General features: G+C 34.1%; 1 protein-coding gene across 1 annotated transcript; it reads left to right on the top strand.

Annotated features, from left to right (window-relative positions):
- Positions 1-8,784: 8,784 nt before the first annotated feature.
- On the top strand, positions 8,785-27,594 carry LOC142350709 (uncharacterized). The gene is made up of 5 exons (XM_075402649.1): positions 8,785-8,920; positions 10,435-10,573; positions 19,096-19,259; positions 22,204-22,337; positions 27,011-27,594. The coding sequence occupies exons 1-5, from the start codon at positions 8,872-8,874 to the stop codon at positions 27,380-27,382; spliced, it is 858 nt and encodes a 285-aa protein (XP_075258764.1). The 5' UTR covers positions 8,785-8,871; the 3' UTR covers positions 27,383-27,594.
- Positions 27,595-27,653: the final 59 nt, after the last annotated feature.

Genomic DNA, 27,653 nt, shown 5'->3' on the forward strand with positions numbered 1-27,653 from the left:
ATTGATGAATTTAAGGGTTGAGGGTTTCTCGGTCAGTTTTTTAGCCAGTTTCTAAATTCATAACTCAATTTAAACTCATTGTTTGCTCTTTGTTTTTTAACTGAGCTATTTTGTTTTTATCAAAATAAGTATTTGGAAATTTTTCACGATATATTGGCACTTCTCTGACAAAAGCTGAAATTTTGATCATAACAAATTGTTTCCCTTTTAGTCTTATTTATAGGATTTAATAGAAACTAAAGCAAAATTATATATATATATATATATATATATATATATATATATATATGTATATATATATATATATATATATAGCTAGCGTGTAGCACATTTTTGGCCTGTTGAAATTCACTTATTGTCGACACTGATGTGAGCCCCTGAATTTAAAATGATGAAATGAGGTTGCATACTTTTTTATCAGAGTCAAATTGTCATCGATTTACAATTAAATGAAAAAATAGAAACAAATGAAGAATATACAGGATCCAGTTGCCCTTTAAGTGTGCTTTGTGGTACATTCCCGGGCCAAGATTTGTTGTTGAATTTTCGTAAGAAATGCGGTGAACTGCGGTGAAAAAAAAATAATTTATCAATAAAAATTTATCAATAAAAATTTTTAATTTATCAATTTTTAATCAGTAAATAAATAAAGTATATCTTACATTTTTGGAGGTGAATCGCTGTTAATTATTTATTTTCAACGCGTTCTCGGTTTTCTGACAAAAAAGAGACTTCCATACAGGGGTTCGAACCTCTTTACCTCCTGCATGCCTTCAACTTCATATTACACTGCGCCAACTGTCACTTGCTTCTATGATATTTCTTGTGAATATTAGTAAACGTTGTAAAACAAATGCGGTGAAATTTTGTAAGAAATTCTGTGAAATGCTGTGAATTTTTTTTCCACCGCATTCATCGCATTTCTTACATTAATTTGCCACAAAAGTCAATGCGATGAAATTTGATAAGATATGCGGTGAATTTCGTGGTTAATTTTTGTAAGAAATGCGGTGAATTGTGGTGAAATATTTTTTCACCGCATTTCTTGCAAAAATTCATCGCATTCACCGCATTTACAAAAATTCACCTTAAATTTCGTCTCTTTTTCTGCGATCCGCTGCCTTTTTAGATGATAAGGCAACTCCTACTAGGCAATTAAACTTTGGAAAATGATTGCAAACAATTCGATGTAAGATCTCACCAGAGTAGTCAAAGTATTTGTTTAATGAGGGAAACGTGTTTCAGTCTTTTAATAAGCGGTTTCAATACTCTGAGATTCGACCTCATATCAGATCATTTAAATTAAAGTGAAAAAAATTGTCAAGAGAGAGGGGTTGAATTAGGTGTGAACTCTTGTATTTGTCCTGATAAGATCTCAACGTCTACAAAAAAAATTCTCAACCAGCAAGGTATGTTAAAATTTGTCCGACAAAAAGGCCAAGTCCAAGAAATGGTCCGGTCGGAGAGTAAAGTATTCAAAAATTATTGTGATCAGAAAGCATTTTGAAATGGACAATTTTTAGATTAGTGATTATCCACTTAGACAAATTCTTCTATAATCTACCAGGTAAGAAGTGTAGTTCAAATTCATAAATTTTTTGCCAAAGTAATTTTTTGCCAAAGAAACCGGGTACCATTGGTGTTCATCAATGACTCAGCGCAATTTCTATAACCCATTATGGTGGATCATTGAAATTTCATTTAAAAAAATTATTTGAAGCATTAAAGTTTTTTGAAGCTGAAACTCTTATCTACAAATCATGACAGTTTCAAAGCAGCCAAAATTCACATATTTAGAACGTAGCATTTTGATACATTACGTCGCCAATCCTGCCTTTTGAGCAAGCAAATTTGCATGCCGAAGTCAGCATTGTCCGCTCTCCCGTTCTTTGAGATAGCGATTTTTAGGTTCCCGCGGACAACAGTCACAATGTACAAAAAAAAGTTAAAAATTGCTTAAATTTGAAGGAATTTGCCGCAGATTTGTTGCGGAATTTGAGAAAAACGGACAGATTTTTGTCACTATTGTCTGCAAAATTGCGACCCCAAAATCCGAGCTAATGTATCTACTTTCCATGGTTTGAAAGTCACTATTTTCCGCAGTATTTGGTGTCTTGTTATTATTTTCCGATGTTGCTATTGTCCACATTTTTAATGTCACTATTAAGCGTGTCTATAAAATCCGCAATTATTGTCACTTATATCAGCAGTTTATAGTTAGAAATTAATTTTAGTGTTTCAATAGCCTTCAATTAATTCAAATTTTTTTTAGAGAGATGGGAACTATCGCCCCTAAAAAGTCGGGATGGATTTTAAAAGCAAGAGCTGATAGATGAAAAAACACTAACAGAGAAATAACACTAGAAATGGCTGATGAACAAGGAGTTATGAACAATGACTGATAAACTACATAAAGGATTTTTTTTATTTAAAATTTCTCAATAAAAACTTTCTTTTAACTCAATAACAACTGTGATTAAATATATTCATTTGTTTCAATTTCTGTTAGCTGGATCTGAGAAAAGTCATCCCGAGGAAGCATACTATATAAAAAGATTGTTATTCATAAGGTTCTTGGGTTGGGGGATATATCTACAGGTGAGGAATCTTTATCAAAACAGTCAATGATTGGATTAAAATTGAAGTTCTTTTGGTTGCGAGTAATCATTCGAAAACAGAACAACATCAATAACAAATGAAAAGGAGTATAAAAAAATCAATATAATGCATTCAAGTATGATTTAATATTCATCAAGTTTTTTCTTCTATCTTTTTTTCCAACACTTCTATTGACTTTCTTCATACTACTGACTGGGGCAAATTTTCTCAAATAATTGATGGCCTTATGTAATAGAGTTTCATTCCTTGCCTCAGCTGAAGGATTTTTATTAAATTAACCATAAGACCAATTTTATACAAAATGAAAACAGCACTGCGGGTTTTATTAACATTATCGAAGCTAACCTTATCTATGAGAAAAAGAGCACTGAAGATTTTTTTAATTTTAATCAAAAAGCTACTCATATCGAAATATAAAACAGCACTGAGTGATTCGTTTTTAATTAATCACATAATCTCACGCTAATTAGAAAGTCTATTTTTTGATGCTTCAAATAGTGTTTGACGCCATTATTATGACCGCCATTGAATCCAGCGCACAGTCAGATGATTTAAAATGAACTGAAAATGGCGGAGTGTTTATTCTTTGTACGCTTTGATCTAAATGTGAAAAATGATGACAAAGCTGACAAATTTCTGTCATTGGTTTTGTAAAATAAAAATTAATCAGTGGCCGCAAACCAAATGTAGAGCGCAACAAAAAAATATATTAACAGCACTGCATGGAATGATCGTCTCAAAATTCTGAACATTGATGGCCATCACCCTGCTCACAAATTGCGGAGCTTCGTGTCATAAAAACGTGATTTTTTGACATCAGTGACGGATTCCCGTAACGATTGTCTGCAGCATTTCTTCCACTGCTGTCCGCAATTTAAACAAGGCTGTCCCACGCGAGGTAAAGGCGACAAAATATCGTCACTCGTGTTCGCAAATGCGGACTCAGCTGAATTTGCAGGATTGGCGACGTAATGTAGAAGCCCAAACATCATGACAGTTTCACAGAAGCCAAAACTCCCACCAATGGATAAGAGTAACTTCATAAAAACGTTTCCTGAAGGTTGATAACTTACACGCATTATGGTACTTTAACATGCAGCCCAGCAACTCAACCAATTTACGCACCAATAGTTGTATCAGCTAAGGGCTGCGTGATTCTATGCATGGAGGTCCAGCAAAAGATTGCAAGACTGCAACTTATAATTCGAGGACGGGATCCTCCATAGAATGCAAAATTAAAATACATGTGTGCCAAACTTTATAGCGGTAGGAGTAAAAAGCATGAAATATTTTTAAAGTCTATGCTTTAGTTTTAGTGAGTTTACTATGATGCAAAATTACTCAAAGCGATCGCACCGATAGATTTTCTATGATCAGCGAGAAAGTGATAATGAGCCAACCATGAATATATGGATTTTCTATCACATTACTAAAATGCTGCTATGAAAATCAATGGAGACCAAACTGGGAAACCTTAAATTTTCTAGTAATGGCAAATATTGACCAGTTGATATGCAATGATATCAATACAATATATTGGCATTTTCTATGACCGTTGATTCAAGTGTTACATGATTTGATTTAGGGAATTCCGAAACAGAATTTTTTTTAGTGAGAGCGTCTTTGAATTTCTTTCACAAACAATTGTTTCACATCTACTCAACCAATTAAAGAACTTTAACCAATTAAAGAACCAATTAAAATAGCTGTTTCCTGCAAGTAATATTTATATAACCTCGAGCATACAAGGGAATGGATTTTTATAAATAACTTTTTGTGAAAATTAAGATTTTATTATAATTGAGCAATATTTTAGGCCAAGGTTACTTATCCTTTTTGCGACATAAATGAAATAGGGCCATAATTTGATGTCGATGTTGATTAGTTATTCAATGCCTACTTGATTCGTTTTTTGAACAGATTAATTGGTACACAATCATCCGATTATATACGTCTTATTATTAGATGCTTTGCTTAAAACTAACTCATAACTGATAAACCAAAAAGAAAACAAATTAAAAATTTTTTTTTCATCTGGGTAATAGATAATTTTATGTTCTGCCGCGAAGAGATGATGGGAGGGAGGTTGGGGCAGTGGGGAGGGGGGATTGAATTGGGTTGACAGTATACCACGACATAGCAGAGCAAATTCGTATGAATTATACTCAATTATTGTATAATTGCTGCTATGATTATATGCTTCCTTGCAAAATATGCTGCAACTTAACTTGCCTGATTCTCCTAAAAGAAGCTAACAAACGAATATGCATATTAGGTACGATATTTTAAGGCTCTTTTAAATATACTTGTCGTTTATTAAATTGTAATATTCGTATTTTTCTAATTATACATTTGTTTCGCGAAATACAGTATCTTGATCTTAGGTTTTGAAAAACTGAAGGATAAATGATGGAATTTTAGATCTGGAAACAACAGACCTTGATTGAGAAACAAAAATAGTGTCGCCAAAGGGGCTTTAACTGATTTCCAGGCCGGCCGAATTTTTCATCTACTATTGTTAATGAAAGAAATGCATTGGTCAATTATCAGGCCTTTTAGTGCCAGCGCATAACGGACCAACCCCACACATCTACATTGTTAATTAAGAGATTCGAAAAAGTCAACATTAAAAAGGGTAGATAATGCCGTATTATTTAAAACGTGATTTAATCCCAAGTTAGACTAGACATAAGTAACAATAAGGTTAATATCAGACCTTTTGAATTTTCTTTCACTAGAATTAAGAAAAGAAGAGCAGAGTAGCAGCAATTTCAATTACAGAACTATGCCACTCAGCTACAGTAATTTCAGCTACATAAATATGCCACTAAGACTGCATAAGAAATGAGAGGAGACTTATTACTGTTGAATAAAAGAGACAAGGCAAGAAGCCAAACAAACACGGACTAAACTCCAAAATGCAGTTCTTTAAAAAACCAAACCATCCAGATAAGATTTTTTGGTGCAAACTAAATTCAACATAAATCTTCACATGATATCACCACAAAGCAAAATGAGACTGAGAGAAAATTCGAAAATTAAAAGAAAAAGTTGTTAAATTACCAATTGTTTTTGACGAAAAACGAATTCAAATCTAGAAAACCCAAAAATATCTGCTTTCTATTAGAGAAATTTTCTTGTTTGTTTCTTCGAAAGTTTGAAAATCAATTTCTAACAAAACTTAGCTATAATATTACAAGCAGAACAAAAAGTGGCCTAAATTAATAACAGGCAAAACGAAAATTCACGATGCTGAAACCACAAAAAAACATTGGCTATCCTCTGAAAACATTATTCATGCATAGAGGCCCAATTCGTTTATTTGTTGTCAGAAAACTCAATGAAGTCTCTTATAAAGAAGAGTTAATCACATGATAGCAAAAAAGCAACAAGTGGATTCAAAGCCACTAAAAGTTCACCAAAAACAAATATTGTCAAAGCTCAGTAAAACCTTAAAATTTTGACCAGAAACATTTTCAGTATAAACTATTGTCTCCATAGTGAGTCCAAATTTTCTTTCAATGAATAAAACATTGGATCAATTTTCAGAGGACGAAAACTAGATGCAAAACTCAAAAAATCGCCAGCATTCTAATGTCAAAACCAAATAAATTTTTTGGAGAAAAAAGTATATGGATTAACTCCAGCTATTGAACGGCCAATAGAGTTGAATGACACTAGGTGCGAACAAAACATTTGTTATAACAATTAACGTTGCAAAAAACCTAACAGTAAAAAAACCATTAAAACAAAAAAATATATTTTTTTTTATTGAAAACAGAGATAAACGAATTCAGAAAGATCACTCGTTGTCCGATTATTTTTTTAATTATCTTTCGTATTCACTTTTTATTTATATATTATTGATAGCAAAAATGCAGATTTTAAGAGAAAGGTGTCTTCCTAATAAAATTCAAACTTTTTTATTGCAAGAACTTTTGTACAGAGTTAAAAGCTTCTTATGAGTCACTGGATTGTTTGCAACACAAAATTGTGGCTAATAATTACAAACTTCTGCAAAATATCCAACTATGGCAGAAAGTTACAATATTACGCTAGAGTTGAAAAATTAAGATAAAATGTACAGTTTGTAAACGTAGAATAACTGTAAACGTAAAATGTACAGTTTGTAAATGTCTTTCAACGTCGAATATATCATCCAGACAGAATTAATTGGACAATATGAAACGCAGTTGAGAAAATGGTTCCTCCCAATTAAGTGGGGTCACAAGAGGGCAAACTCTTCTATTGTAGTAAATTGTAACTGAAACAAACTAGCATCTGATCCTCTGAATTTTTCCCGTCTTTTCTTGTATCATACAAGTTCAAAATTTGCATCATTTAGACCACAAATATGGTGCTTCCTCTTTTTCTGTTACTGTGCTCGTGAGTGCGTTCGTGCGTGAGTGCGTGCGTACGTTCTTGTATGAAGCCTCTATATATTTTAATCGCTTGTCTTAAAAACAAATTAAGACTAGCATTTTTGCTTCTTTATAACTGCTTTACAATCATTTGACACTACAATCAGTTTTACAATTGATTGATGCTAACATGAGATGACATTCATCTTCACTGCTTATTAACCTTCAATTAACGAGGACGAACAAAAAAATAGACTCAATTTTACGTTCTCAGAAACGTAAAATAGAAAGAATTCAATATTTATCACCGGTAATTTTTGAATTTTTGCTAATCACCTTGACTTTCACCTAAACACCTAACGCAACCCATTTGCTAGTCGCGAAACTCGGTTTTTAAACATTAAATACATTTGTACCTTTTTTCGCTTTTCTAGCCAATAACAACGTTAGCCCTAAATGATTTTTAATCCTAAGAGGGGTTCGGCATCGTTGTTTTTCAGATATGTAAGAGATTCAGAGTCGCCGGTTTTTAAACGTAAGAGAGATTTGCTATCTTTTAGAGAAAAACAAAGATTTTTTTCTGGTTTTCCTACCACAAAATAACAGGGAATCTGCAGGGTCCGTAGATAGGATCCCCTAGTCAGGCAGACCGAATAAAAACGGTGTTCATGTTTAGATTTAAATATATTAAACTGTTGATATCTTTGCTTGTAAGTTTCAAGAAAGATTGTCAATTTTGTGGAATGTGATTACATCCACGAATTTTACTTCAATATTTAAGTGCAATTCAAGTAGGCAATAGTTTTAAAATCAAAGCAACCAAGTAATTTGTATTAGTTCAACAAGTTTTTTCAACGAGCCAAATAAGAAATTTTCGAAAATTGGCAAATTCTTCGATATATTTTTCCAAATAAAGAACGTTTCAAACTTCTGCAAAGAGAAAAAAGAACACTACCTTTACCTTTAACTACATCATCAACAAAATTTTCGTATTTCTGTATGGATAAAACTGAAACTCTGTTACGTACAAGTTCGAAGACGCGAACAATCTCTTACGCTTGAATACCGAACATAATGAATCCTTTAAAACCGAAAATTCCGAATCCCTCTTGGTCCCAAAATTGACTATACCGAATCTCTTATTCAAATCCTCTAAAGCTTAAAATACTGAATCTCTCTCATGCGTCCAAAAACGACGATACCAAAGATAGCGAAAAAAAAACATTATAAACAACAAACCTTGTCTGAAAAAAAGGCATTTTCTCACGTTTAAAACCAAACATGCCGATTCTAAGAAACCAGACACGCCGACAACTATCTTACCTTTAAAACCGAACATACCAATTTAACAGACCGAACATACCAACAATTTTTACGTGTTTGAAATCGATCATACCTCGGAAATGTACCAAGCATAACGAAGACAAGCATGTACCGTTTTTCAAATTATTTTTGCTTTTAGCGTCTGTCACTGATTCATAAAGTTTATAGTAGTTTTGCTTTCATGATCAAAATTTAATTTGTTCATGATCAAATTTTGTTTTTTTTATCAAAATGTAGTTCTTTTTTGATCAGACATTTTCCTCGAGCCTATAAAAACGAATAATTGGTTCACTCTGGGAACGAAAAACCCAGAAAACGGACAATTTTTTGCTGATTTTTCATAAATTTTGCACTCAGTTGTATTTGCTTGTGGAAAATTCAATTTCAAGGTACACGAATGTGAGGAGCAAATATTTGCTTTGATACCGCAATTTGTTTTCTAAAGATCTGTCGCTAATTCAGTTCACTCTGCAGAAATAAACTGTTTCTATATGACATTTCTGTTTCTAATTTATTATTGATTTCGCTAACTTGTGAATGTTGATGGATTGATGTGTCAATATTTGAGATGGAACAACTTACGGAAAACTTACTCTCTTTGCTGATTTTATTCACTGGTAAGTGTTGTTTTTCACCTGTTTCTTTTAACGTTTTCGTATCCTAAAACTTGGGCTCAATTTTTAAATATTCTCCGGATAAGATATTGATCAGTTTATTTTTGATGGAAACAAATTTAAAACTTTGAACCAAAAAATTATGCAGAAGCGTATCTTGTGAGTGTGGACACTCCCCGGGTCGAGGTGTCACCGCCATTCAACGCAAAATTATGTAAGATAAGCGGTTAATGCGGAAATTTTTGTAAGATAAGCGGTGAATGCGGTGAAATTACATAAATTAGGCGGTGAATGCGGTGAAAAAAACTTTATCGGCTGGTAGCGCTGAAATTACATAATTTAACCGCTGAATTTAGCGGTGAAATTACATAAATTCACCACTTCGAAAAAAAGTGTCCAAATTATGTAAGATAAGCGGTGAATGCGGTGAAATTACATAAATTCACCGCTCAACTTAGTGGTGAACTTACATAAATTCACCGCTTAGAAAAAATTGTTAAAGATGTTTGAGATCAGCAAAGAATGCGTTGAAACTAATGGTGAGTGTGGGAGGAATTGTTAGATTTGCCTTCCCACTAAAACTACCCCTTAATCTTGCATCTTTTTGACACTTTTTCTAAGCGGTGAATTTATGTAATTTCACCACTAGAGTAAGCGTTGAACTTACAAAAATTCACCACATTTCACCGCTAAAATATGTAATTTCACCGCTAAAAATTGTAAATCTTACAAAAATTCACCGCGCATGTTTTGCAGAAAGTAGAGTGAATTCGATTTATAATCAAACAAAAAATAATAAAATTTAGTGAGAGATGGCGCAGTGGAAGAAGAAGTGGATGACATGCAAGAAGTGAGAGGTTCGGACCCTTGTAAGGGCGGTGAAATTACATATTTTAGCGGTGAATTATGGTGAATTTTTGTAGGATTACCGCTTAACCTAGCGGTGAACTTACATAAATTCACCGCATTCACCGCATTTCACCGCAAAATTATGTACGAAATTTGCGGTGAAAAAACTAACTTTTCACCGCTTATCTTACATATTTTTGCATTTTTTCTCGACCCGGGTCATCACCTGATCTCATTAGCTTTTTTTTATCAAGGTTGATTTTTATCATCAGTTCTTTATCAAATTTATCAGTTGTTTATCAGAATATTATAATAATTTTTCGTAAAATTTTTGTCAGAAAATTCTTAATTGAACAATTATGATTTGGTCTAAGTTGAATCTATTGATCACAAGTGATAAGCACCCAGTTTGAGGTGCCATCCGGAAGTGACCTCTGAACAGACCAAGTCCAACGCACACGCTGTGTTCCCAGACCAAATTACAGGGTTTGGGATTTGGTTCGATCGCACTTAAGTATGATCAGAGGTCATTTCCGTCTGCGATAGTCTGATCAGGGTTCGCTTTCGCAATATCAAAAGCCGGCTCAAAACCAAAATTTTCAAGAAGATTTTTTTGTCTCAAATTTACCAACAAATTATTCAATCGGTCATTTTTTCCACTTTTTTAGCCATTCGCAATACGCGGTGTACACAGACAGAGTATAACGCCACAACTACCAACGTTGCACACTTGCCCAATGTTGAATCTCTTGTGTTCTGGATTTCAAATGGACTTGAAATATTTGGCCAATCATGTCGAAAGTACAGGTAAATTATTCAATGATATTGTATAAGGCAAAGCTGGGATTCTGGAATATTCTTACATGAAATGATTATCCTTCAGAAAAATTGTTATCTTGCAATATCTGACAGAATATTGGTTATCTTGCAAGATCTGTCAAAAAAAACTGTTCATTTTGAAAGGATCCTTTGAAGATATCCGCGTACGCTCTTGGCAAGCAGCTGTTTGATAGACGGATTTTATTCATTTTCGCTAACGTTCATTTCTGTTCAAATTATTTCAGTAGGTCAGCTTTTATTCAAAAAAATTTTTTTAAATTAAAATAAAATTCTACAAGTGCCTAAAAAGTACTACTTTCTATTTTCATTCGTTTCTACTAAAAATAGCTCTCGATTTAAAAGCAGATAACAAAGTAAAATTGCCACTAAAAATTTTATCTTCGCATCTTCAGTCGGTACTTGACTATTTACTATTACTCTGGCGAAAAGAAAGCTACTACGGCCATTAGCATGGAATTTTTTTTGTATTGCAAGATTTTTGTATTTTGATTGGCCGAAAAAATATTTAACTTAACAGTCTGACAGAAAAGCGATTATACTGCTGTTTTCTGGCTAAGATAATGTTTATCTTGCAAGATTCTGGTTCAAATTTTGCAGGATTATTAATAATGCTGTAAGATTCTGGTGGAATCTGTCAGAATTTACCCCATCAATACCCAGGATGAAGTCCGCGACCCAAGACAGGTAATGGCCAGACCGACCATACCCAAAACAGGCGTTGGCCAGACCGACAATACCCACAGATAGGTATTGGCCAGACCGAGCAGACTTTGGCCACCATTCGCCAGACTGAACAGACTTGGACACCATTGGCCAGACTGACCAGACATTGTCCAGACCATTGGGCAGACCGAACAGACCTTAGGCCAGACCGTTGTCCATGCCATCGGCTAGACCGTTGTTCAGACCAATGGCCAGACTGAACAGACCTTAGGCCAGACCATTGTCCAGACCGTAGGCCAGACCATCCGCCAGACCGTTGTAAAGATTAATGGCCAGACCGAACAGACCTTAGGCCAGACCATTTTCCAGGCCGTAGGCCAGACCATCCGCCAGACCGTTGTCAAGATTAATGGCCAGACCGAACAGACCTTAGGCCAGACCATTTTCCAGGCCGTAGGCCAGACCATCCGCCAGACCGTTGTCAAGATTAATGGCCAGACCGAACAGACCTTAGGCCAGACCATTTTCCAGGCCGTAGGCCAGACCATCCGCCAGACCGCTGTCCAGCCCAATGGCCAGACCGAACAGATCCTAGGCCAGACTATTAGCCAGCCTCATTTAAACGTGAATAAGCACCCAATAAAATTTATAATTTGTTCGTTTCATTTTTTGAGTGACAAATGAAAATGAGATTTTAAAAAAAATTATTGAAAGAAAACCGTCGATTTAAACACAAATGCAAATTTCAAAAGAAGGTCAATGCAGTATTCTAATCATCTAAAAGTAGATGTCGTTTACCATTTATGGGCTGCTATTTTGAAAAACAGTCAAAACAGCACGCATTTGTACAATTTGGCTCTTATTTGGCTGGACCTCTAGGCCTTGAAGTTAGGTATTGGCCAGACTGAACAGACCGAAATATGGGTATTGGCCAGACCGAACAGACCGAAATATGGCTATTGGCCAGACCGAACAGACCGAAATATGGGTATTGGCCCGACCGAACAGACCGAAATTTGGGTATTGGCCAGACCGAACAAGCGGAAATTTGGGTATTGGCCAGACCGAACAGACCAAAATATGGGTATTGGCCAGACTGAACAGACCGAAATATGGGTATTCGCTTGACCGAACAGACTAAAATTGCCATTGGCCAGACGGAAGGCGGGACCCAAATTTTTTCCAGACCAATGTGGACGGTCGCACCGGACCCACCTGTCCGCAACCCAAGTAGGTCTGGCCAATACCTGTCTTGGGTCGCGGACTTCATCCTGGGAATAACTGGGGAGGTCACATTAAAAAGTAGTGATTCAATTTAAGGTACCAGTTATTACCCTTTGCATATTGATCTACCAATGAGGCAATTGAAAGTCAATTGGTTTTTTAAATCGAATGTCGGTACAGGAAGGCTGGCCGGAATCGAAAACATTTAGATCGCTCAAGAAATCATCAATGACGTCTTATTAGATAGTTTTCAAACAAAAGTGAAACTTTTGAAACTGAAAAGGAAAAAAAATTAAAAGTTTAAAGGTTATTAGAGAAGCTTTAGAGCTAAGAAACTTAAACGGGTAAAATTCTTAGATCTTTGAAAATGAGCATTAAATTTTGTGTTTAATCTTTGGAGCTCTCTCCCATCATGAACAACCTTTGGCACTTAATGACATCTTTAACTAAGGAATGTATGTAAAGAATGCGATAAAAAACTATTCAACATTAGATCTGAAACAATCTCTGAAGTTTTAACTGACAAACAAGAGAAAATTATTTTTTAGATTTTCAATCAATGATCAGTTCCTGCGCCGATGTTTTTAATTAAGATCTTAATAATATTCTGGACTGATCTTTTGTAGAAAATAGCAATCAATGAATTGACAGTTTTTGCCGTCAAGGTTATCGTTTAATTAATAGCAATTTATGGGAGAATCTCGTCATTTGATGGTAGTTTTTTTTGAAGATGACTATTTTATACTTGATTGGCTTCTGAATGGTTTATAACATTTTCCATAAATGATGAAAAAGCTCGTTACCCACAAATGGTTGTTTTGTAGAAATTGTAAGAGATATTAATCAAATTTCCAAATAAATTAATCATTTGAATACGCAGAAAAGCGTTAGCATTTGATGAGAAAATTGTTTCTCAAAACATTCAATTGACAAGGGTTGAAAAATTATAAGGTTCATTTATGTACTTGGTTAACGTTTTGCACTTTTAATACAAAACGAAATAAACATTATTTAAGAGCTCTGAAATAAATTTTTTGTATGGAAAAGTTCGCCACACCTATTAAAAAGTTTTTAAAAAAGGATGAAAGTTGACATAATCAAATGGAACCGTGTTGTTGTTATCCCCTAAAAAGAAGAAAAACTGTTGTTATCCCAGAAATAAACTATATCAATTTTTTTGAAGATCAGTCTTTTTACCATTTTGTTTAACAAAAACAAAGATTGTGTCCTTAAATTGCCTGTAATTCAAAAGTTTTGTTTGCACCAAAGTTTTAATTGTTTTATTCTAGAAAGTGAACATATTTTGTTGTCAGATCTGCACAAAAAAACATGCTCCCCATAGAACCAATCGTTTTTCGTCATAAATTTCTAAAAAAAACTTTGAGACTTGAAAGCAACATTAAGTAAAAAAGATTCCAACCATATAATAAAACTACAGCGAAACTCGGATTGAATTTTTTTGAATCCCGAAGTCAGTCATGGAAAATGTTTCTCAAATTTGGCAAAGAATAAGACAGTAAATATATCGAAGTGAACGCTACTTTAGAGGGAATGCTTTTGTTGTCGATGAGTCTGGCCGCTCAGTAAAAGTCCTGACCAACAAGGGTGTTGCTCATATGATCATACTGACACAAAAATACTTTCAAATTTTTATTCAAATTTCATCAGGTCTCATTACTGCCACGTTTGCAAAGATATATTCGAAAAGTTTTAGCAAGAAAGAAATTTTACACTTTCCAATCAATCTGAGATGTTGGCAACATCACTAACGAATTTAGTGAAGAAAAAACGTTGTTCCATCAAGATTGGTTGCACCAATTTTAAGCAGCGCTTTATCAACAGCGTCGACAAAAAATACAATTCTGTGTCCCATCTCTCGCTTGATCTGAAATCACTGGGCTTTTGGTTGTCAAACGAATTGCAAAAGCTCCAAAATCAGACGTAAATTGTTTGTTTAAAACAAAGCAGCTCGGCAAATCTATCAGGGGATGTGCTGTAAACACGAAAAATCTGCTAAAATGAGAAAAACGGATAGCATACCCAATGTTGATATCCAGAAAGCTATGTTTTCAGTCAAACACTGACACATGAGCTCAGAGCAACAAAATTAGCATCTGTGCTAATCTAAGCGCAGTTACAATTTATCTTTGATTGTTAAATTTTTGCAAACTCCTAGCGTTGGTGCAATACAAAAAGGAGATCAATTTTGCATTATTATTGTATTCCAGGGCTATCTGGCTTCATAATGTCAAAACAGAACTAAACGAACATTTTCTAACAACAAAGGCTATATGTTGATTCAAAGATTATCGTAGGTAGTGAGTGAGAACTGTGTAATTGGCGTATGAATTGTAGTTAGAAACGTCAAAAGTTTTTTTCAAATGGTAAAGAGAGAGAGGAAGTAGTTAACATATCCAAAAAATGAGAAAACTTTTCTAACAACGTAGCATAAGCTGACTGCACAAAAAGTGCAGAGTATGGATTGCAGTGTGGTCTATATGTGGTCTGATGCCGAAATATTAGTCAATCCATTGTCATTTCTCTTCATGGATGTGGTGGCTGAGCTTACTAATTCAATGCTTCAAGACCATTCCAAGCATTGAATTTAGAATAGCATGACAGGCGAAATTTAATGCTACATCAAATCGATATAGATTTGTTGACTTTGTTCGACATTTGTATTTAATAACTATTTAATAACGAAATAAACATTAAGTAAGAGCTCTGAATTAAATTTTATGTACGGAAAAGTTCGCTACACCTATTAAAAAGTTTTTAAAAAAGGATGAAAGTTGACATAATCAAATGGAACCGTGTTGTTGTTATCCCCTAAAAAGAAGAAAAACTCTTGTTATCCCAGAAATAAACTAAATCAATTTTTTTGAAGATCAGTCTTTTTACCATTTTGTTTAACAAAAACAAAGATTGTGTCCTTAAATTGCCTGTAATTCAAAAGTTTTGTTTGCACCAAAGTTATAATTGTTTTATTCTAGAAAGTGAACATATTTTGTTGTCAGATCTGCACAAAAAACATGCTCCCCATAGAACCAGTCGTTTTTCGTCATAAATTTCTAAAAAAAACTTTGAGACTTGAAAGCAACATTTAGTAAAAAAAAGATTCCAACCTTTAATAAAACTACAGCGAAACTCGGATTGAATTTTTTTGAATCCCGAAGTCAGTCATGGAAAAAGTTTTTCAACTTTGGCAAAGAATAAGACAGTAAATATATCGAAGTTATCGCTACTTTAGAGGGAATGCTTTTGTTGTCGATGAGTCTGGCCGCTCAGTAGAAGTCCTGACTAACAAAGGTGTTGCTCATATGATCATACTGACCCAAAAATACTTTCAAATTTTTATTCAAATTTCTTCAGGTCTCATTACTGCCACGTTTGCAAAGATATATTCGATCAGTTTTAGCAAGAAAGAAATTTTACACTTTCCAATCAATCTGAGATGTTGGCAACATCACTAACGAATTTATGAAGAAAAAAAACGTTGTTCCATCAAGATTGGTTGCACCAATTTTAAGCAGCGCTTTATCAACAGCGTCGACAAAAAATACAATTCTGTGTCCCATCTTTCGCTTGATCTGAAATCACTGGGCTTTTGGTTGTCAAACGAATTGCAAAAGCTCCAAAATCAGACGTAAATGGTTTGTTTAAAACAAAGCAGCTCGGCAAATCTATCAGGAGATGTGCTGAAAACACGAAAAACCTGCTAAAATGAGAAAAACGGATAGCATACCCAATGTTGATATCCAGAAAGCTATGTTTTCAGTCAAACACTGACACATGAGCTCAGAGCAACAAAATTAGCATCTGTGCTAATCTAAGCGCAGTTACAATTTATCTTTGATTGTTAAATTTTTGCAAACTGCTAGCGTTGGTGCAATACAAAAAGGAGATCAATTTTGCATTGTTATTGTTTTCCAGGGTTATCTGGCTTCTTAATGTCAAAACAGAACCAAATGGACATTTTCTAACAACAAAGGCTATATGTTGGTTTAAAGATTATCGTAGGTAATGAGTGAGAACTTTGTAATTGGCGTATAAATTGTAGTTAGAAACTTCAAAAGTTTTTTTCAAATGGCAAAGAGAGAGAGAGGAAGTAGTTAACATATCCAAAATATGAGAAAATTTTTTTAACAACGTAGCATAAGCTGACTGCACAAAAAGTGCAGTGTATGGATTGCAGTGTGGTCTATATGTGGTCTGATGCCGAAATGTTAATCAATCCATTGCCATTAATCTTCATGGATGTGGTGGCTGAGCTTACTAATTCAATGATTCAAGACCATTCCAAGCATTGAATTTAGAATAGCATGACAAGCGAAAATTAATGCTACATCAAATCGATATAGATTTGTTGACTTTGTTCGACATTTGTATTTAGACACTATTGTTAGGACTCAATCGTCATACATGAAGTTAAATTGAAACTTAAACTCGAACTATACTATTGTTGCCACATATTCATGTGTTCAAAATCACACAAATTGAGCTCAAATTAAGCTATCCGGACAGATTTGGAACCGCTAAAACGAACTGGGCGGTGTAAAGTTTTCCTTGTCTTTGATAGGAGAGCAGTCGTTACAATGTGAAACATGGAATTTGTCAGCTAATTTTTTTCAACGACAAGTTTCAATGAGTCAAATCTGAAAGCGTTTTAAGTTCTTCAGTGCCTAAAATCGTTTTTTTTTCAGTTATCAAAACCCATTCAAAACAATGGTATTTCAATTGATGAAGTTATTGGTTATTTTGCATTATTTTTAACAACCTTTCCACAATTAAAAAGCCAAAATTGAAGCACAAACATTTCACAAAAATGAAAAAAATAAAATGTAGCTGTATTTTACAGTGATGATCTCAGAGAAATTCAGAAAGACTTTTGCAATATAGATTAAGTTAACAAAACTTTCGAGAATGACAGAAACCTATAAATCAGCTTTGAAACTACACTTGTTGACCCCCGAGTTTTGGCATCTCTCAATTGTTGTTCAGGTCAGATTTTATCATATTGAGAGAAAATGTACACTTTTTATTTGGGCCTTCAGACTATTTGACCGTGATGTACCAAACTCATGCCAGGGACAAAATGATTGATAGTCTGTTTTGCATGAAAGATAAATAAAGTGAGCTTCTTCTGCGGCTAATCTTTCCAGAAAAAAACCTTCATGATTTAAAGACAACTCCATTCCCAGTGCTTTTTGTGTTTTTGTGAATTTTGTTAGACAGTCCGAAAGACCTCGAAGCCGTTGGGCTAACTAGCTCAGAGAGGAGAATTCTAGCCCAAAGACTTACCTCTAGCCCAGGCTGTCTTCGTTATAGTAAAACGTGGCTCCTTTAATCATTATAATCGTGCGAGACAGGGCAGATTTGCATTTTGTTATAGAGCGGTCCGAAAACGGGCGGAAATTTTTACAGAAAATCCCCAGAGATTTGAGAAGAATTAATTGCGAAACTCTTGTCAGGTAGCTTGTATAACCGTTGGTTTGGTAACTTTTAAACGTTAGATGATCTATCTGCCAATTGTGAAAAATTAACAAAAGAACCAATAATTCACACACACACCAAGCCGTTTAATGTTAACCTATAATTTTTTTTGCTTTTATTATAAGAGTGATCTGAAAATGGAATAAAATTTTGAAACACAAATCGCATTTCAGAGGAACTAATTGCAAAACTCGTGTTGAATAGCTTGTGTAAAAGTTGGTCTGGGAAATTTTAAACATTAGATAGTCTGTCAGCCAATTGTGAAAAATTGGGGAAAAAATCAAATAATTCAAAATCAACAAGCCGTTTACGCTTAATTTTTAAATTTTCTTGCTTTTGTTTCAAGATTGATCTGGAAATTAGCATAAAGTCAAACCCCCAGACATTTGAAAGGAACTGATTGCAAAACTCTTGTCAGATAGCCTTTATTACAGTTGGTCCGAGAATTTTTAAACAATAGATGATCTGTCAGCCGGTTGTATAAAAATGGAAAAAGCACAAATAATTCAAAATCTGCAGGCCGTTTGAGGTTAATTTCTAAAATTTCTTGCCTTTATTTTAATAGTGATATGAAAAATGGGAGGAAATTTTGAAAGACAAACCCTCAGATATTTGAAAGGAAATAAAGGCAAAATTCTTGTCAAATAGATTGTATAACAGTTGATCTCGGAATTTTTAAAATCAGTCAGCCAAATGTGAAAAATTGGAAAAGGAACTAATAATTCAAATTCAGAAAGCCGTTTAAGGTTTATTTGTAATTTTGGAGTGATCTGAATTTATTTTAAGAGTGATCTAAAAATTGGCGGAAAAATTTGAAAAAAAAAACAGACCTTTGAGAGGAATTAGTTGCAAAGCTCTTTTCAGACAGCCGGTATAACACAATCTTTCAAATTTTTCGCTCATTTTCAGATCTCTTAAAGTGAAAGCAAATTTGTCCAGTATTGTTTACTTAATTAAATTTGTCAAAAATTCTTAATATGGATTCTTCGTTTAATTGGACGCCGCAAGAACGAATATATAATCATTCTTGATATATCAAAAGCACACCCCACCTAATAATTAATGATTCTAATTGCCAATTATTAAACTAATGCGACGGAATATTTCAGCATGTATTACTGTTTGGAATCATATCGAACTCCTTCAATCGAGTACGATGACGATTTCGACAACAATCTCGGAGGTCTGGATCCAACTGCAACCATGGCATGGTTCACTGTCCTCATCCGAGAGAAGTGGCAGATCATAAACATGATCGATACTGAAGATCCAAGTTAGCCATAGCCTTAAGATCCAATTCAGCCTTAATCACTTCGCAAGTGATTCCCAAGTTTAAATAAAATTTTCAAAAATTTTTTAGAAAAAATGTTTATCAACATTTTAATAATACCATTTTTACAAATGTTTTCGTAAAAATTGTTTTGAAAATTTTCCACCCACCTTGAGTTTTTCAAGCCCAGGGGCCCGAGGCTAAACTTCTAAACGCCTATCTCCTAAACTTACCATATAACATGAATCCAATTATCAATATTACGCCGGGAAACAGTGACCATAATTTATTTCATTTTTTAATTATCGACCTAATGTCTATATTTAGAAACTATTTGTTTCAAAGCCACCTTAGGGATAGATGCTAGCCAGGAATTTGTTTTCTGAATTCACAATTCGTAAGGTGAGAACTTTTTATGCAAATCACTTGACACATTACTGGCAGCTATCGTGGAAAATTTTGAATCCTGGCTAATTTTTTTTTTTCATTGAATTAGGTTTTGTAACTTGTTCTTTAAACAAAAATTTGCTTCAAAGATGTTTCCTAAAACATTTGTACCCCGATTTATTTTTTGGCCTTGATTGATATCTTGCAAGATTCTTGCAAGAATCTTGCAAGTTTTGAATCATCTTGCAAGATTCTTGCAAGATTTGAATCCGCTCATCACTAGGGAAGCCAGAACGTGCCGCGACGGGAGCAATCTATAATGTCGCCATCTTGGAATTTTTTGGCTTACTAAACCTCTTTTCAAAATTCGGCTAACTGGCCCATCGGCTAACTGGCCCATCGGCTCTGCCCATTCTACAGAGGGTGGCAATCAAACAATCCGAAAGACAAGTGAGATATCACGTACAACGAAAATTTCCGTGATAGAGCCAAAACCAACCCTTGCCGGGCGGTAGGCTTGCTTCCTGTGCGTTGCTGCTTCGCAGCGATAACCCAGGTCTAAATACAGACTTATGAAAAGACAATGCTCGGCCAAAATGCACTATCAAAAGACCATACTCGACTAATTTGAGCTATGGAAAGATTTCAGCTGGAATTTAAGAATTCTAGACTTTAGCTCGACTCAAGTTTTTCGCAAAAGACTTTAGCTGGACCCAAATTTTTACAAACGAAATTTGGGTTGGACTTAAGCTTGACACAAAGTTTTCAAACAATGTCGAGTTAAATTCGTTCCATGGGTCCATCATTGGTCTTTTCATAAGTCTGCTTTTTGGCCATTAAAATTTTCCGTGCAGTATTGCATATAACGTAGTCAGCGTGTATACTCCTTCATTTCTTACGATTCAGAAGAACCACAAATCCCTCAAAAACCTGCCTTACTTTTTAAAAAGATAGTTCATAAATTTGGAAGGGAAAATAATCTCAACATCGCCCAAATTTTTGCATGGTTAATGGGACTAGGACCAATACACAAGCTAGCTGGTTGCAATGAATCAAGTACTGTGGTAACATACTCGAGCTGCCATATCTATTTTTCTTAAGATTTGCTGAAAATATTAAGGCTTTTGGCAGTTTTCAAACTGTTTTCTAAGTGGGATTAATCTGGTGCAAAGCTATTTAGTCTTGCTCCGGCTCTGCTTTTGTATGTACAGAAGCAGAAAAAAATGAAAAATATCGGATTTTAAGAAAACAGACTTATGAAATGACTAATGGTCGACCCATGAAAAGACCTTAGCTGGACTTTCTCTGTTATGAAAAGACTTAAGCTCGACCCATGAAAAGAAATTAGCTCGACTTTAACTAGGAAGCTCGACCGTGTAATTATAGTCAATATTGTCCCCCTACTAGACTTTTAAAGTCTTTTCATAAGTCGAGGTCTAGGCCTGGGAACCGGTCCGCGTTTTTTGGATTACATCCACGCTGATTAAGAAGCATGGACATGGACAACGGTGTTTTTGTGTGCATGTGTGCATGTGAACACTAGAACACATTACAAATTGAACATACTGAACGTTGGCTGGATTGCAATGGTTAACAATGTAATATTTCTGAAAGCTAAGAAAATTATACGCCCGGGTCGTGGTATGGGGGTGAATTTTTGTAAAGAATTTAGGGAAACGCGCTTTGTGACGAAACACTTTTATCTCACTTTTAATCACCTTCATTAATTTTTTGGTTTCAAATCCGGGTGTTTCAAAGATGACAGACTTTTACACTCCTCCTCCAACCCAGCTAATCTTAACCGATTATTGTGTAATTAGGTGATAGAAGTTTTGTATTTTAAGTCAACGGAATTATTTGTTATTCTCGTTTGTACTCTCTATCGCTCGTGTCAAGGTACTATCAGGGTCGAGGTTTGGCGGTGAATTTTTGTTAGAAATGCGGTGAAAAATAAATTCTCACAGCGTATGAGTTATATATTTTTGCAGTGAATGCTGTGAATCGAAGTGAAGTATTTTTTTACCGCATTCAACGGAAAGGAACTCCAAAAAACAAATTTACGTAAGCGGTTTCGAACCTCTCATTTACTGGAAGTCTTCTTATTCCACTGCGCCGTCTGCCACCTACCTCAATAAAATTTCTCATGAATTCATTTAAGATTCAATGAACGCTGCCAAACAAATACGGTGAAAGTTTTTTCACTGCATTCACCGCATTCGACGCTTTTCTGACATTAAATTGCCACAAATGTCGATGCGGTGAATTTTTGCAAGAAATGAGGTGAATTATGAGCTGAATTTTTGAAAGAAATGGTGTGAAATGCGGTGAATAATTTTTGCTCCGCATTCACAGCAATCACCGCATTTCTTACGAAATTTTACCAATAGCCGCATTTCTACCAAAAAACACTCAAAAACCTCGACCCGGTCTTAGTTCTCAGCTAGCTAATTTTTACGTCGACTTTTTTCGGTTGACTACTACTAGTGGTATGCAATAAGAAACAGCCAATTTCCATTATGCCTTATTGTCACTTTTTCATATGTATCAAACTATTGCCTAGATTTTTGCTGCAACGAACAATCAACGAAGTATTTATTATATGGACATTTGAGGAAAAAGTGGAATCCTGAGAAGTACATGGATAAATTGACGGAGTATTGGGATGAGGATAACAAACCACTCAATCTCCTCACGGTTGGTGATCTTGTTCATACCGACCGGACTGTTTATTGGAGTTCGATGCTTAAAAATTACGGAACCTGAAATGTTGACAAATTTTTTTTAGGAGGAAAAAAACATTTTTTTTTCATATGAAAACTTCAATATCAGTAAAAAAAATTTTTTCTTGTAAGATTTTTTTGTGAATGAGCTTAAATCTTAAAAATTGAAGTTTACATAGTTTGATTAACAATTTGTATGGTAGCTAGTTTAAATTTTGATATCTAAAATCTTTTTGGTTAAATATTAAGAAAAAATTGTAACGTTGAAATGTTGATCCGAGCGCTCTGTCGGCAAACTTGATTTCAGAACTGCAATTTTCAAATTGAAAGCAAGTTGATAAACTTTTAATAAAAGCCACCCGAAATTTTAGCAAAAGTTTCCAAACTTTTTTTAAGTGGACGACATTTGTAAAAATTAACGTGAAAATTTGTCAGCGCCCAATGAAAACAATAGAATTTGAACCATTGGCAAACAAAATTATGGAAATCGACTACGAAATTCTCCTATTTTCCCCCGCCACGCTTCGGATTTTGATATTTTCCCGGAAAAAAGTGGCGCAGTTTTTTACCTAAAAACGCAAAGTCCTCAGCTTAGTAAAAATTTTCTATAAGTCCTCAATTTCATTAATTGTCCTATAAGAAGAAATAAATTGTACTATTTCTCTTCTCAACGAAGATTCGCTCAACTTTTCTTTCAAATTTTAGAACTCAGCTTTGAAAGTTTTTCAAATCTGATGAGGCAACATAATTGATCCACTATGCGGTCTAAATGCTATCAAAATTCTTGAATTAAAATTGACACGATGTAATCTATCTCTGCCCGCTGCCCTGAGAATCGTTTAAATGAAAATGAGTGCTTTTTGAAAGTTTAGAGATAAAAAAGAAATCTTGTTTTCCTCATGTATGGTTATTTCATCAATGGCAAAAATAAATTAAACATATGCTGAGGCACTAATCGGTTTCTTTGATTAGTCTTCCTCTCTGGCTTGGCTTTAGATTGCGTTGGAAAATTATTTGTTTGAAATTTTGATTATCAGCTTTTATTTCTGACTCTTTTTTCATTCCGCAGGAAAAATAATTGATGGAAAGTTTTGATGAGCCACTTTAATTTTGATGTTAATGACATTACTAAAAAAATTCAGAAAAGAAAAAAAATACAAAAAATATCATTGTAATTCTGTATTTTTTGATACAATTAATTTTATGAATCTTAGCCTTGTTTTTTCTTTTGATGAATACCCGTATGAAGGTTCCCATGCGAAAGGTTGCAAAAAATTTCCATTTGATTGATATTAAGCACTGATTTAGGGAGCCAAATTTTGACATCCAACTTCCAAAATTTATTTAGGATCGACAAGTTATAACTTTTAATCAATTTAACTAATTAATTATTTAATAATTAATTACTTTTTCAATTAAATAGCTAAGTAAAAGATGAATTAAGTTTTTTATAACTGAATGAAGTGTCACTGAAATTCTTGCAGTAAATTTTTCAATAAAGTCTACTTCAGTTCAGCTTATTTCTACTCAGGCTACAAATGTTTTTCATATATATAAATTATACATCAAACTTCTGGTTATTCATTGATGTTACCCATTAAGCTGTTCGTTCTACTATATAAAAAAATAAGACACGAATGATCCTAACTGTCTATCTATTGGAAAATTTTCATGCTGACTTTGCAAAAACTCTGTTAAATTTCTTTTGAAAAGAATTTTGTTCTCCGTCGCTCTTACGTTAGAGGGTAACTTATTCCATTTTTGTATGCTCTTTTACTCTGCTTATTATACTTTTGCGTTCACATTATCAGCTGTTTTGTCCCTTTGTTCTGTTTTAACTGTAGGCGGTTTGCACATTTTTTAAATGTTTCTGATACTATCCTCTGATTCAAGTCTGTGTGGAGTTTCAATATACTAAACATTGAAATAATTAATTCAGCTGGTAGGACATGCGATTTGAGAAGGATATCACGACAATGATCGAACTTACGACGCATATAACACACTTTTATGCCCCTGTTAATCTGTCGATTTATACCCTGTATATTTTTTGCTGATAATGTTTGTAAAAAAAAACTCCAGTGCTTGATAAATGAGAGAGGACTAAAGATTTGAAAACTTGCAACCTTACTTCCAAAGGTATATGGTTTCTTACTAGAAATAGTGAGCGAATGGTGGCCGACATTTTTTTAAAAACTACATTTAGATGTGCTTCAAAAGTCAATTTTGAGTCAAGGTGTATTCCTAGATAACGACAACTCTCAGCAGATTTTATTAAATTTCTGTTAAAAGTAATTTTTGGTTCTAATTCGTCCCTGGTAGAAAAATAAAGTAGTTCTGTTTTATCAGCATTCAAAGTGAGTTGATTTTCCTTCAAATAACTGTCCATCTTCAGTAAAATATTTTCAATTTTTGTTGCAATTGTTTCTCCTGGTTCATATCAACATAAAATACTAGTATAGTCTGCAAATTGAACAAGCTCAAAGTCACCTTTGATTTTTACTGAAAAATCGTTAACGTATAAAAGAAAAATTAGGGGTCCTAATACTGTGCCTTGCGGAACTCCGTGATTAACGAAAATGTGTTCTGAGACCTCGGTGCTTATTTTGACGCATTGTGATCTTTCTTCGAGAAACGAGCTCAATAAATTAACTGCAGGCTCCGAGAAGTTGAAGCACTCTGCTTTTTTAAGAAATATTTTGTGCGAAATTGAATTGAATGCTTTCGCAAGGTCTAAGAAAATTGCTGCAGTGTTTTGCCTATTTTCATGGTTTTCTATTACTGTCTCAGTGAAAAACAGTACTGCATCTGTTGAAGATTTTTTGTTTTGGAATCCAAATTGCTCTTTATTCAATAAAATGTTTTTATTAATGTGATCCATCATTTGGAAAAGGAGAAGCTTCTCAAAAAGTTTAGCAAAAGTTGGTGTGACCGAAATTGGTCGATAATTGCACACTTGTGTTCTTGATCCGTTTTTTGTGATTTGCTGTGACATATGCATGTTTTAGAACAGTTGGAAAGACACTGTTTTGAATACATTCATTAAAAATAAATTGCAGATAAGTACGAATTGCGTACTTCGCCGCCTTTAAAGCCCATGCATGGACAAATCCTGGACCCGGTGATGTACTGTTTTCTAAATTATCAATAGTGTTGTAGATTTTTTTTAAAGTCAATACTCTAAAATTCAATTTTTCAGAACAGTGGTCCACATTTTGGATTTTGAGCGGAACGAAATCACCAGAATATTTGCCCATTTCCGCAAAAGATTTATTAAATGCATTGCAGATTGCTTTTTTGTCAACGGTCATGGCTCCGTCTATTTCAATTTCTGACACATTAGTACCTTGTTTCTGGTTTCCTAATTTTTTATTGATGAAATTCCGTTTCTGCTTCGATGTTTCACATTGCTTAAAAAAATTAACAGAATATTTGTGATGTGTATAATTTCACCATAATGATTTTACAAAAACTTCCAAATCTTTATTGTTTTTGAAATTTTGTTTAAAGAAGAATCTGTTTCCAGTTGAAATCTCTCATGTTGCAATTATTGTCTCTCTGGACTCCGGATAAAATATATTCAAATTCAATGTTTAAAACTTTAGAGTTTTTCAATAAATTTTCTTGTATCCTGAAGGAGAAATGTTCCTCTTAGCATCAAATTGTCCAAGTGACATTGAGCCTAAAGTTACCATTCTGTAGCCCTCCTTACTCAAAGTTGTTTTAACTCTTCTCAGACAAACATATTTTGCGTTTTTCTCCGGTGGGATTTTAGAAAATTTTCTAAAATTACCCGGGTCACCGATCATACAATTGATTTCATACTAGGTCATTAGTGATTCTCAGCAATCTTACTAGGTCATATATAGTTCTTAGCAATCATGCTATGTCAAATATTATTTATATGAACTGTTAGTCACACAAAAGTCAAAAAAGTCATAAATGATTTCTCGGATATCATACAGGAAACGTACAAATTTTTAAAAGCAAAAATTCTCATTTTCGGCAAATATCGAAAGCTTTCTTAAAAATCATACAAGATAAATATGGTACTTAAAATAGTGGTGATGCAAAACATCCACGCTTCAACTAGTCAGAGGTCATTTAAATTTATTATATCTTACGTGCAGTCCATATTTAAATAATTGTGTGTGTTAAACAATAATTTCGGATTTTATAGGTAAAGAGAAAATGAATTTAAAGTTAGATGGAGAAAATTTTGTTAACATGTTTCTTACTAATGTGCATTTATAAATATAAAATTGCCTCACAGGATTTGAAAACTTTAGACATACAGATAGACTGTTTCTTTCGCTGAGCAGCCGGTTTTGCAATAAGTATTGAATCTCACGGTCTCATAAGATCAGATATGATTTTTTGGTAATCAGGCAAGGATCATATATGTTACTTTTGGATTCATACTAGAATCGTAGATAGAATTAAAATATGGACAGTATGAAATTTCATAAGATCTTTGTATCAAATCAAAGAAACTTCAAGCCGAGTAATCCGTTTTGTTTTTCAGATTAATGTTAGTGTTCTACGCAAAACATTTTCTTCTATGAGTAATTATCCCGCGACACTAAAAAAAAGTGGTCAAACACCAAAATATTTTTTTGCATAAGTGACCTTAAATGTGTTTTTTAGGCGACATACCTGTCGATTGCTTGTGCTAATCTAATAGTTGAAGTTGGCTTCGGACCTGGAAACTTGACTCGAAATTTCGACTCAATTGTACCCGGAGCTCCCTATATCATTCTGGGAAGTGAGTTCGAGGAATATGGGATTCCTGGACTTCCCAGTGCATCGTTTCCCTTTGAGAACCCGGGTCAGAACTTGACGTTCCACTGGTTCAAACATAACATAATGTGCTTAGAGCATCCTTGGATTTGCGGAAATGTTGGAGAATCGTCTAAACCTGGCAAAAAAGGCAAAGGAAGGAAAGGAAGCAAAAAAAGTAGAAGAAAGAAAAATCAGTCTGATTCGATAGGATTAGAAAGACTCAGTATCAGAACATGAATATACTTTAAACGTTTGTCATAATTTTATTATAGCGTATATTATTCAGTTCAATTTAGAAGGTTTACTCTAAATTGTTGCCTGATTACATTTTGTGCATAATTGAAATCGAGAATGCGCAAAACCCAGTTAAATGTTGATTTATTATATTTCTAAGTTGAAAATAACTGTTACTCAAATTAGTGGAACAAAAATACAATTTGCAGTTCATAGTTGAATATGAAACTATCGAGCCTGTTGGAAGGCTCTGATTATGCCAATTTGCCAGGTA

The sequence above is a fragment of the Convolutriloba macropyga genome, chromosome 12 (genome assembly GCF_964194025.1).
Source record: "Convolutriloba macropyga chromosome 12, txConMacr16.3, whole genome shotgun sequence".
NCBI classification, from domain to species: domain Eukaryota; kingdom Metazoa; phylum Xenacoelomorpha; order Acoela; family Convolutidae; genus Convolutriloba; species Convolutriloba macropyga.